Source organism: Periplaneta americana, chromosome 10 (genome assembly GCF_040183065.1).
Source record: "Periplaneta americana isolate PAMFEO1 chromosome 10, P.americana_PAMFEO1_priV1, whole genome shotgun sequence".
NCBI lineage: Eukaryota > Metazoa > Arthropoda > Insecta > Blattodea > Blattidae > Periplaneta > Periplaneta americana.
Genome location: NC_091126.1, coordinates 84,856,112 through 84,868,531, shown reverse-complemented (window position 1 = coordinate 84,868,531; position 12,420 = coordinate 84,856,112). Strand labels below are relative to the sequence as shown.

The 12,420-nt window shown below is 35.0% G+C and overlaps 1 protein-coding gene across 1 annotated transcript in view; it reads right to left on the bottom strand.

Annotated features, from left to right (window-relative positions):
* LOC138707847 (dynamin-1-like protein) overlaps positions 1-12,420 on the bottom strand; it is a 65,175-nt gene that overhangs the window by 40,930 nt on the left and 11,825 nt on the right. Inside the window, exons 3-7 of the mRNA XM_069837826.1 lie at positions 11,972-12,180; positions 6,702-6,912; positions 5,425-5,525; positions 5,188-5,334; positions 1,307-1,470 (exon numbers count right to left, since the gene is read on the bottom strand). Coding sequence (XP_069693927.1) covers positions 1,307-1,470; positions 5,188-5,334; positions 5,425-5,525; positions 6,702-6,912; positions 11,972-12,180 — 832 coding nt within the window. The remainder of the gene's footprint in view (positions 1-1,306; positions 1,471-5,187; positions 5,335-5,424; positions 5,526-6,701; positions 6,913-11,971; positions 12,181-12,420) is intronic.

The following is a 12,420-nucleotide window of genomic DNA, read 5'->3' as shown; positions in this document are numbered from 1 at the left end:
CCCAGTGCTCGGGAATCACCAGATTCAGCTAACGTCATACTAATGGGATGCAAGGCTGCAAATGGAGAGCATCCAACTGCCAGTACATTATTAGCAACCAACCACAAAACAACCAGATTTTCCATTTTTTTCTGCACCTTATATGATCCTCCAAGCATCTAAGTTCACAGACAGCAGAATGGCATACATAAACGCCAACAAAATCATTATTTATGAATTATATTAAATCGGTCTTTGGACCATCTGACACCATAACCTCGCAAACAGTGCTAGCAAAAAGACAAGAGAAAGCACTACACCATTTTTAATGGAAAATAGTTTTATTTCAAAATTAAACATATTAAAATTCTACAGACGATGCATCAGTTCTGTATGATGAAAAAGACTTTTTTTAAAGTGGAAAGTAGTTTTATTTCAAAATTGAACATATATTTTTTTTTTATTTTAGTAGGTTATTTTAAGATGCTTTATCAACATCTTAGGTTATTTAGCGTCTGAATGAGATGAAGATGATAATGCCGGTGAAATGAGTCCGGGGTCCATCACCGAAAGTTACCCAGCATTTGCTCATATTGGGTTGAGGGAAAACCCCGGAAAAAACCTCAACCAGGTAACTTGCCCCAACCAGGATTGAACATATTAAAGTTCTACAAACAGCAAAAGAGATTTCGCTACAAAGAAGGCTACAAGAAGTAAAACAGAAGATATATCTTACTACGGAAGAACAGAAATTGAAACCCAAACATGAACAGTTTTAACAGAGGAAAAACTGGATGAAATTGGAGCCAGTCTAAGGCATTCACCACAAAAATCAATAGCTCGCATATGTCGTTTATTTCATATTATGTTTGTAAACAACCATGTAAATTTCGTATTTATAGAGTAGGAAAAATGCACTTCTCCTGTTTCGCAAGCATGCTCTTTAAATCTATAATATTATTACTTTGTTTTATTATGCTTCATGGATTTTAATACTTCCCTACAACTATAGTTTCCATCCATTGAAGTCCCTTTAAAAATGATTAACAGAGGTTTCACTGTACTTGGAAACATGATGAACTGTGCGAAGGATTACAATAACTTGTTCATGCAATGTTGATTACATTGGCCTTTCACCATTCTCACAATGCATCAGTTACTTACAACACAGAAATGAATTGGGGAAAAATTCTTACTTTCCTTGGAATTAAATTCCACTTATATGTTCTTAGCTAAAAGAATTCACTCATAAACAACTTCCTTTGAACATATACAAATAACAATCTGAACTTCTTATTATTTAACAAGGTAAGGTACACAAACTTACAGTTCTGTTGTTTCAATATTCCTTGCTGTTCCTTCTATAGTAGAGCAATAAGCTGCAGCAAATTTGGTAATTATCTGAAGTAATGTTTGGCTTTTATCTGTTACATCATCCCCATAAGAATTGAGCAGTGTTTGAAACTGTGACACCATCAAATTCACTCTAGTCTAGAAAAGAAAATATGATAAAACATGTCAAAATATTCATGTTGTATATGCTTACTGTTCAACTACTGAAACTGTAAACAAGAAAAGGGACCGAAGACTTGTCCTGAATTAATACATGTTTGTGCACGTCTTTTTAAGATACCTCAGATCAAACAAATTGTGTTTCCAAATATTACAAACCTGAGTAAACCTCAAACGTCTCCTTCAATACTATCATCATGTTAGACAAAAGGTAAATTTCTTTTCCTTTATGTGGAGGAGAGGCCAGAAGGCTTGCACTGCAGCCTGAGTCTTATTTTTTTTAGTAGGTTATTTTATTTTTATTTTAGTAAGTTATTTTACGACACTTTATCAACATCTTAGGTTATTTAGCGTCTGAATGAGATGGTGATAATGCCGGTGAAATGAATCCAGCATCCAGCACCGAAAGTTACCCCGCATTTGGTCATATTGGGTTGAGGGAAAAACCCCAAAAAAAACCTCAACCAAGTAACTTGTTCCAACTGGGAATCGAACCCGGGCCACCTGGTTTTGCGGCCAGACATGCTAACCGTTACTCCACAGGTGTGGACTTCTGGTAGTTACTAATGAAATTATGATGATGAATACTGAAATGGAGAGTGACGGTGAAATTATCAAGAGGAATGGGAGAACCTCGAGGAAAACTTTTGGTTTGTCCACCACAAATACTAGCCTGTCATCACCATGATTTGAATCTGGGTCTGCAGTCATAAGACAGTGCTTTCCAACTGAGCTACCGAGGTGGTAAAACTTAAATATCATTTTAAGAAAATCAAGGAGAATATTATTTTTTATCTAACACCAAAGTACACATACTTTAGTAAAATGATGTGACTTCCTGTTTCCAAATAATATCAAAATAAGCAGTATTAATAACAATAACTACAACAATAATAATAATAATAATAATAATAATAATACTAATAATAATAATAATAATAATAATAATAATAATAACAATAATAATAACAACAAAACACAACAATCTCTCTTGTAGAAGGTGTTAACAAATATGCGAGAAATCTTTAGGGAATGGATAGAGGACCTAATTACAAGCAGAAGAGTTAATGTAAATTCATAGTCAATGAATTTTCGCTTTCCTATTTAATTACAAATACTTATTTTCTATGCGATTTAGTTCTTACATTAATGGATCGTGTTTATTAAACCATTAGACCCTGTAAAAAAAAAATATATTTACCCATTATTGCCATTGGCAACTGAAAACAAGGGATAGTAGAAACTTCGAGGCTTGTTACTTTCTACTGAGATTTGTATTTTTTTTATTACTGCACTTGGGGTCAAAAAGTAATCTAATCAGAAAATGGCAGATATGCACCTCATGTATGGGCGTGCTAATTGCAATGCGAATGAAACAAGGCATTTTGTACGCTAAATAGTTTCCGTTTACCCAGCAAGACCTTTCAGATAATACACGACTCACTTGTGGAAAGAGGCAATTTTGCAAAAAGAATTTCAGATCGTGGAAGCCAACTGAGCACTAGAACACCTCATTCAGAAGAAAAGGCCCCTGAGCACCAGAACACCTCATTCAGAAGAAAGCCAACTGAGCACCAGAACATCTCATTCAGAAGAAAGCCAACTGAGCACCAGAACACCTCATTCAGAAGAAAGCCAACTGAGCACCAGAACATCTCATTCAGAAGAAAGCCAACTGAGCACCAGAACACCTCATTCAGAAGAAAGCCAACTGAGCACCAGAACATCTCATTCAGAAGAAAGCCAACTGAGCACCAGAACACCTCATTCAGAAGAAAGCCAACTGAGCACCAGAACACCTCATTCAGAAGAAAAGGCCCCTGAGCACCAGAACACCTCATTCAGAAGAAAGCCAACTGAGCACCAGAACACCTCATTCAGAAGAAAAGGCCCCTGAGCACCTGAACACTTCATTCAGAAGAAAGCCAACTGAGCACCAGAACACCTCATTCAGAAGAAAAGGCCCCTGAGCACCTGAACACTTCATTCAGAAGAAAGCCAACTGAGCACCAGAACACCTCATTCAGAAGAAAGCCAACTGAGCACCAGAACACCTCATTCAGAAGAAAAGGCCCCTGAGCACCTGAACACTTCATTCAGAAGAAAGCCAACTGAGCACCTACCTGAACACCTCATTCAGAAGAAAGCCAACTGAGCACCTGAACACCTCATACAGAAGAAAAGGTCACTGAGCACCAGAACACCTCATTCAGAAGAAAGCCAACTGAGCACCAGAACACCTCATTCAGTAGAAAGCCAATTGAGCACCAGAACACACCATTCAGAAGAAAAGGCCCCTGAGCACCTGAACACTTCATTCAGAAGAAAGCCAACTGAGCACCTGAACACCTCATTCAGAAGAAAGCCAACTGAGCACCTGAACACCTCATACAGAAGAAAAGGTCACTGAGCACCAGAACACCTCATTAAGAAGAAAGCCAGGTTCCCATTACTTCACGCGCCAAAACCAGTGACTTTGGTTATAAAATTAGCCATGCCAGGCACACTTTCTCAATAATATCTTGGCACTGAGAGGAATGATAGAACAGTGCGACCACTTGTTTGATTTGTAATCACAAGTTATGCAATATTAAAGTGATAATATAGGAAAATATTATACACTCTGAGTAAATCACAATAAAAAATTTTGTTGTGAACTTGGACTAATTTCGGAATATTGCTTCATATAGAGAGAAGATATATTAAATGCCCTTAATTAATTACTTCTCTTGCCATACTCTCAATTTGTAAACCAAAAGAAAAAGAAGAAAAATAAACATTCAAACTAACATAATTGTAGTAGTTTCAATCCCGAAATTGGGCGACATATTTCATGTACCAGTAACCCAGATACAGTACAGAATTTTTTTTTTTACCTTGAACATTCAAGTTATGCAACATTCACAGGAGTATCGTGCTGTGAATTTTTAATGTAACATTTAAATGTTCTGCTAGAAGATGTTCCACTACTTTTAATTTGCCGTATGTAGATCACGCATGACAGGGCACTGCCTCATTTTTCTTTCGCTGCTAGAATGACTAAGTCATAGATTTCTTAATAATAATGAATATGTCATGCAGGACAAATATCCTGGCCTTTTCGTTCCCCTGAGCTCAATCCATTGGATTTCTACTTATAGGGACATTAAAAGCAACTGAGTATTCAAGATCTATTAAGAACACTGAAATTCCTTGCCAGCATGTTGAAGAAGAATATCGGCAGATACTACAGACGCCCGGAATATGGGAAGGGTAAGACAGTACATGAGGTGGTGCTTAGAAGTCTGTATTAGAACTCATGATGTCCATTTTGTGTACTCTCTGTAGAATTATAAATGGACTTTGTAAACTAAGATATAAAAATAATGTTTCAATAAGCAAACGTGTATAAACATAAAAGTACTGGTAGGCTACTTTTAATTAAAAAACAAAGCGAAATTGACATATATACTTGAAATTTTTTTATCGATTTGAGGTTCTCTATCCATTCCCCAAAATTTTCCTACATATCAGTTAACACCCTGAGTAAATCATGAGATACTCCTTTCTTCTGCTATCCATAGACTTAATTTGCAAGTTCTCTTGTGTACTCAAAATTTACACTTATTTCAGAGTTTCGTATGTTTTATCACAGACCTTTTATTAGAAACAAAGATTATATTAATTACATGAAATTGGAAGTATCACAAACTTTACCTTCAAATCTGGTAAACAATCACGAATGTGATGCATCAGTAGTCTGTTTAAAGTTTTGGCGAGGTATGGAGTACCATTTCTATTGGCTAATGTTGGATATTTCCTCTGTAGAAAAGCTGCTTCATCTTTCAGGGCATCTGCAATAGACTATAAAACAAAAAAGCTTTATTTTGTATCAGACAGATTCGTGGGTGCAAATATTTTGAAATAATGAAGTAACAATATTCAACTATATACCTTATTATCCATTATGTCCTGTTGTGATCGGTTTACAATTCCAATTATTCCAAGTTTTACTGGAATCACACGGCCACATAAAATATCTATGGCATCAGTACCTATAGCAAGGACAGAGAACATTATGTCAATATACTACATAAGAAACCATAGTAAGTTATCCATATATTAAAGACTCATCCTTTAATTAAATAATGTATAAGTCTATGAATCTTTTATGTCCCTTCACATTATGATTTATAATGAATTTATTAGTTTCCAAAGCCTACTTATAAGAAAAGTTCGTGTATAGTAAAATTTACCAAGAAAGTTGTCTGTAAATTAAATTTACTTCCATGCTTTCACAAGTTTATGCTATTTTCATATATTCCATTTTACTGCAACATTTTAAATTGACTCACCATTTTTAAAGATTTGTCAATCCTAAAATTTACATATAATATCACATACAAATTACAATTTTTTAATGTATATTCAAAATTTCGTTACAAGAAACACATTTTCCTGAAATAAAATCTGTTCCCACGAAATATGAAATACTGATTTTTTTGTATAGGGTCTTCTATCCAGGATATGTATCAAGACAGCAACAAGATGGTTGAGGAAGTATGTTAATTTTTTTTTTAATAGAGAGACAATTATTTTCAACTTCACATGTCAAGTGGAACGGAATTAAAACTTTGTAAATTTATTGTGCAACTTTTAAGTGTAGTACTAGTACAACCCCACTTGACTTTCTCTAGAAATAAATTATATTAAAATTAATTTACGAGTCTTTTACAAATGCTGGTCACAAAGGGTGTAGGAAATATTATGATCCTGTTAAACACTCAAACAGAATGTCAATAACCTCTAATATTTAAACATTTCTATGTATTTATTTAAATATATGAATGATATGCACTACATTAGTTCACTTCCCATATTTTTTTAACTTGGTAATGATGCTGTATTAACTACTAGGGTATTTAGTGTCAATGGGACTGGTGATAGTGAGATGTTATTTGGCGAGGTGAGGTCGAATATTCACCATACATTACCTGACATTCATCTTATGGTTGGGAAAAACCTCGGAAAGAACCCAACCAGGTAATCGGCCCAAGCGGGAATTGAAACCATGCACAAGCACAGCCCCGGATCAGCAGGCAAGCCCGCCACCTGAGCTATGCTGGTGGTTCACATTCCATATTGTTCACACGATGAGAGTAATGGGTAAAACAATAAAATAATGTGTATAATTAGTATTATGCTAAAACTATCTCAAAAGACCAACAGACCTGCATCCATGAGGTCTAGTTTTGTAACAACAGCCAAAGTCCTCCTGCCATCAGGGTCACATTCTTTGGCCATTTTCAAGCTCTCACTGGTGGCCATGTCTGTGTTAGCAGTCACAACTGCCAGTATGATAGAATTTGGATTGCTAATATACTTCAGCACAAGTTCACGAATCTGAGCCTCAATATCTTCTGGTTGATCACCGACAGGTACCTGAACATAAGAGTAGATTTATGTACAAAAATCAAGTACACAAAAATGTTTATGCTTAAAAACACGTTCTGAGAAAGAAAAGAAAGAAAACAAGAGGTGACGAACATATTTGGAGAGCACAAATTTTGCAATACTATATGCCAAGTCAAGCCTAAAGCATTTTGGACTTCAGCAAATGGAAAACCAGTACAATGTTCCTCCTTTCACTACTGTCTCACTGAGAGTAAGTGGCATCTTTTTGATTTCGTTTAGTTTCAGAACAGCATGTTAATATCATGGTAAAAATGCATATATTTTTCAAAATAATGGAAATATATTTATGAAATACACTGCATTAAAATATATAATAAATGAAGGTATTACTAATTCAATAGTTATAATAGTTATTTATACAACAAGTGGATAATCTTGATAATCACGGCACGAGTGAATGTTTGTCACAAACAATATTGAGTACGACAATTTTCAAGAGTGTCATAATAAGATTATCCACAAGTTGGATACAACACTGCATGGCATCTTAGCATTATAAATTGTAAGAAGTAAATTATGAAATAATTCAGCATCCATAGCTGACACAAGTGTTGACATGTTCGTATCGATTATTTGCGTCTGCCATTGGCATTGAATAAAGAGAAATTGTTGACCATGCAGGTATTACAAACTCTAGTTATATCTTCGGTCAGTCATTCCCAACTGGCCAACCTGTGATGTTCGAGCGTGTTTCCCCTCTAGGAGCAGATCTTGAAGAGCATATGAGGAAGGATAATGTTGTGTCTCCACTATTTAAACATCTATATCCCTTCCACTGCCACTCCCCTTACTTTGCTCTTTCACCTATGCTACCCCTCTCGAAGAGCACAAGAGCAGAGACTTGTGACGTCACAAATGTTCTGAATGTTCTCACATCCATCAAATTCGAGGCATGTCTCGTCAATTAAGACGTGGTCGATTTGATTGAAGTGCTGTTTGTCTGGTGTACTCCAGGTGGCCAGGTGTACATCTTTATGTTTAAAGGTTGTAGATCCTATTTGCATATTTCTAGAGGCGGCAAAGTTTACAAGTCTTTCTCAATTATTATTTGTTATATCATGTAGGCCATATCTGCCTACTATGTCTCGATATTCTTCCTCTCTTCCTACTTGGGCATTGGCATCACCAATGACGATTTCAATGTCACGTCTGGGGCATTTGTCATATATATCAGCAAGTACTTGGTAAAAACTATCTTTCTCTCGTTCTTCTTTCTCTTCCTTGGGTGCATGAATATTTATGGTGCTATAATTGAACCATCTTTCCTCGACTCTTATCCAGCATAATCTATAATTACTGCTTCAAATTTTAATATATTTGATTTCATTATATTATTGAAGATGAAGCCTACTCCCAATTTATGTTCTTTGATGTGGCAGCTATAAAATATGGTGTGATCCTTCTTTTCGATAATTCCTTCCACACTCCATCGTATTTCTTATATACATACAATGTCAGCTTTATATACTCTAAGTTGTTTCAGTAACATATTTAAGGCTCTTGATCTGTATAGTGAGCGTACATTCCATGTTCCAATAATCATATCCTTATTTCGTTTCCTTGGTCTTCGTAGATCATTCTGTCTGGCTATTACTTCTTTGGATATCGTAACAATAAGGGTTCAGAGCCATAGTGGGCCAAGAGCCATTTATTAAAAAAAACGGAGAAAGCAAGTGTTAAAATTAAGTGAATTCATAGTTTAATGAAGATTGGCATATCATTTAGTTTTAATGGGTATACTTTATATTACTTGCTATATGTTTCCATTGAATTATGGTAATAACTTCATGTTAACCCTTCTTTTCTACGGTTTTATTAAATGGCACTTGGCCCACTATGATTCTGAACCCTTCGTTTTTTTTTTTTACAAGTTAGGATTGTCAGCCCCAAGTTCAACCAGCCAGCAATCCTGGATGGCCATGATTTTTCTGTTAGGGTTTTCTTCCTTAGCTGATGGGTCCCAATTATAGCGTCAGAAACTCACTTTTCGCCCTTGCATGTCTTAGCATTATCCAGGGCTCATGACGAGGACATACATACACCAGACTTGGTAGGAATGAATGGCTACGATTACTAGTAGTCCAGCTCATTATCCACTAAGCTTTGCGAATGCTTCAAGCTAAATCTCCTTACACTTTGGCTTACAAAATCTATATGAAAATTCAGAAGGTAAAATTTCAGATGGGTATTACTTTAACATTTATGTAAAATAACCTCACGAAAGTTCCAAAACACATTGTCTGAAATAATGTGGACTCCCTTTGTCAGTTACATGACTCAATTAAAATCGATCTCTATAATGCACAGAGTATAAACAGAAACTGAATTGTAACACAACAGATAAAAGTAATTATGGAAGCATATTTTTGTTATATCTACACAATGTAAGGACCAAGATCACTTAAACCTTCTGTTGAGAAAAAAAGAGAAAACATTTTCGGAGAAAATAAATATTGACTATAGTGTATATGCTAATGAGAGACGAAGTGCATGTGTCTTCGTTACATGCAGCTCAGGATTTTTAGAACAAGAATTAATTTCTTACACGAGCACTGCAAATGAAACAAATGAAAATATTTAACAGCACAGCCCATAAAACAAAATCCCTTGAGCTAAAAATGCATTTCTTTCTCAGGCAATCCGTTAGTGTTTTAGCTTCATAACTAATAGGATATTCGATGCCAGAAAATGTTTTGTCCAAGTGTGTCAGAGTAATTGTATTGTTTGAATGTACAACAGTAGTTCAAAATGGTGTGCAAAGAGTGGACGGAGCAAGGAAACTTCTCAAAATCAGAGCATTTCAAATTTACAATGTGGAACAAGTTCCTGGTTTTTAACTCAGAATGATTACTATTGGTTTCATCCTATTTGACATGAATATATTTTGTTCATCCTTTTAAGTTATAATGAAATTCCTGGTAAATTCTGACGTCCTTATCCTGGAGTTAACAAAAGATAACTTTTGAACACATTATTATTTCAAATTCTTTACAAAATAAGAACTTTTGCCTACATTTCTTTCGTTTATGTCAATGTACAGTTTAATATCACAGTTACGAATCCCACGAAGAGGATTTTTATTAGTTGTAATATTGCTCCATTACAGGAAATCTGGTTAAGGCGTACAGTAGATGTATTACAAGTTTGTGTGCAAGTTTACACTTTGTATAATATAGTGGAGATGTGAAAACCAAAGCATGGTGATTTTTATTAAGAATATGAATGGTTGACAGTTACCAGCATTCATATATCTATGGTGCCAGGGCAAAGTATAACTCACTAAAAGTATATTTTGAGATACAAGCATTTAAAAGTTTAGAGAACTATGTCAGATCATGGGGTAATGTTTTTTACTGAACTGAATTCATTCCTGAATATTTTAAGGCTGCTGAATTCAACTAAATCAATAAAAATTCATTAGGCCTATTTTAATATTTACGCCGATTTTAAGGACTTACACTATTTTGATCAAACAGATTTATCAACTTATACTATTTTCTTCAGTTAATTCTATTAATATTTTTTAAGCAAACTTACGTAATTATATGTAAATTATGAAAGTAAACACATACTTTTATGATTTTCATCACAATGTAATGTTGATTTGAATATGTACAATCATTTCATGGTGTGATTTTAATTTTTAAAGTCACTTCAGGATTAGTTTAGATTAAAAAGAACAGGCACAGAAAGAAAGAAATGACATGTTATAATGTTGATGTGAATAACAATAGTGACTTCGATATAGTATTAAATTTTTTAATCACTTCAGGATTAATTTGCATTAATAAGAACAGCTGCAAACGTCAAGAAAATAATAATTAAGTCATACTAGAATTAGTTTACATTAATATGAACAGACACAAAAGCAACAATGTAATATTGATTTGAATAACAATGATCGCTTTGCTGTGATTATTTTTTTTAATTCACTCCAGGATTAATTTGTATTAATAAAAATAGGCACAAAAGTCATGAAATAATCACTGAGTGACTATCATTTAACTTGAAAGTTAATTCTCATCTCCACTGTCAACAAGATCTGGATCTTCTTCTGAATATCATCAGACTGAAGAGCACAATAGAACTCATGGGAACAAGAGAATAATGAGTGGTAGGAGATTCATGAGGTCCTTTTTCTCTTTTGAGATAGGGAGAAGTCTTTCTTAGTGATGTGATGGTGATAGTTTGAGATTTGAATTTTCCTGACGAAAGAGGTTCAGGATCTTAAATTCTTCATCTTCATTCAGGCTTGTTTCGTAAAGAATCTTTCTAGGTTCGTCTCTATGATACCTCGGCCATTTAAACTTGAAGCCAACGAAATATCTCATTCTGCTTATTCTTTTTTTTTAAGCACTAATGCAGTACATAAAAACAACGAAAAATTATGACAATCAGCATGCTTCAGCTCGACCACTCTGAATTTCTTCTTCTTCTTCCCCACTGTATGAATCAACTGATACCAATCATATGGAACTGAAATAGAAACGTATGTCTTCTTCTTGTGTTTTTCAATAACTATTCCACGATTATTATTTAAGACAGACAAAAAGGGTGAAATTTGTCCTTAACTTACCATTAACTTTGCCTCTTGCTAACTTCTAACATTTGCATATTTCATATTAAAAATTCTCAATTGGAAAGTTATTTATCCCATGGGCCATAATGAACTCAATGAAGGGCCATATTTGACCAGCAGGCAGTAGTTTGCCCAGCCCTGTTGTAGAGCAGCTGAGCTGTCATACTACGTGTTGTAATCCCCTGGTAGAGGGGCAGAGAAGGCCTGACGGCCTTATCTCTACCAGGTTAAATAAATAAATACTAATACTAAATACGTGAATCACTACCCTACCATGTGAAATGCGAGTTAAGGTTGTGAACTCAACGTTCTGCTCCAGCTGAGTGAACACTAACAGTTCCCTTGTACGTATTTCTGATTATGGAAGTAATTTAAAGTTTCATCTTCAGAAATTTCACTAAAACATTAGCGCAGCAATTACAGTGCAGTTCCCTAAGATGTAATTACCTTTGTAATTCCAGGCAAATCCACCAATGTCAGGTTCACAACCTTCGTTGAGAAAATCTTGAAGCTGATTGGCTCTGGACAAATGCCCTTGTTATGGCCCGCCATCCTCTCAGTTTCTCTGTCAATCTCAGTTCTCACTTCATTGAAGTCGGTGTAAATTTTACCCTTCGTGTGCAAGAATTTTCCCCATTCTTCCAAGTCCAGAGTCCCTGAAATATGAGACAAATATTAGTATTCATTCTGTTATATATAGGGTGTTAAAAAAAAAGTATCCAATATTTTAGGAGGTACTAGTATGCATCAAAACAAGAAAAAAATTTTCTAATAAACATGGGTCCTACAACACATACTTTTCTGAGATCTGAACACTTGTTCATAGGAGGTGCTCACTGTGACGTCCATTCATGGCAATGCATTCCTCTGCCCTTCGGCATAAAGAATCACGCACT